General features: G+C 72.6%; 1 protein-coding gene across 1 annotated transcript in view; it reads left to right on the forward strand.

Moving 5' to 3' along the window:
- GLIS2 (GLIS family zinc finger 2) overlaps nt 1-418 on the forward strand; it is a 6,633-nt gene extending 6,215 nt beyond the window's left edge. The window contains exon 6 of the mRNA XM_010840491.1: nt 2-418. Within this exon, the coding sequence (XP_010838793.1) occupies nt 2-390 (389 nt within the window). The 3' untranslated portion in view covers nt 391-418. The remainder of the gene's footprint in view (nt 1) is intronic.
- Nucleotides 419-424: the final 6 nt, after the last annotated feature.

A 424-nucleotide genomic window follows, 5' to 3' on the forward strand; every position in this document is an offset into this window, starting at 1 on the left:
GGGGGCATGGGCCCTGGGCTGCCCGGCCCCGTCTTGCCCCTCAACCTGGCCAAGAACCCGCTGCTGCCCTCGCCCTTTGGGGCCGGCGGACTGGGCCTGCCCGTGGTCTCCCTCCTCGCTGGCTCCGCTGGCGGCAAGGCTGAGGGGGAGAAGGGGCGTGGGGCCATGCCTGCCAGGGCCCTGAGCTCGGAAGGCCGCAAGACCCCCCTCGAGAGGACTGAGGGCAGCCGCTCCCGGCCGAGCCCCGACGGCCTGCCCTTGCTGCCGGGCACCGTGCTGGACCTGTCCACGGGTGTCAACTCTGCCGCCAGCAGCCCAGAGGCGCTCGCCCCTGGCTGGGTGGTCATCCCGCCAGGCTCCGTACTGCTCAAACCAGCCGTGGTGAACTGAACCCGCTCGGTGGACGCTGACCACCTGCAGCCCA

This window comes from Bison bison, unplaced genomic scaffold (assembly GCF_000754665.1).
Source record: "Bison bison bison isolate TAMUID 2011002044 unplaced genomic scaffold, Bison_UMD1.0 scf7180017864144, whole genome shotgun sequence".
NCBI lineage: Eukaryota > Metazoa > Chordata > Mammalia > Artiodactyla > Bovidae > Bison > Bison bison.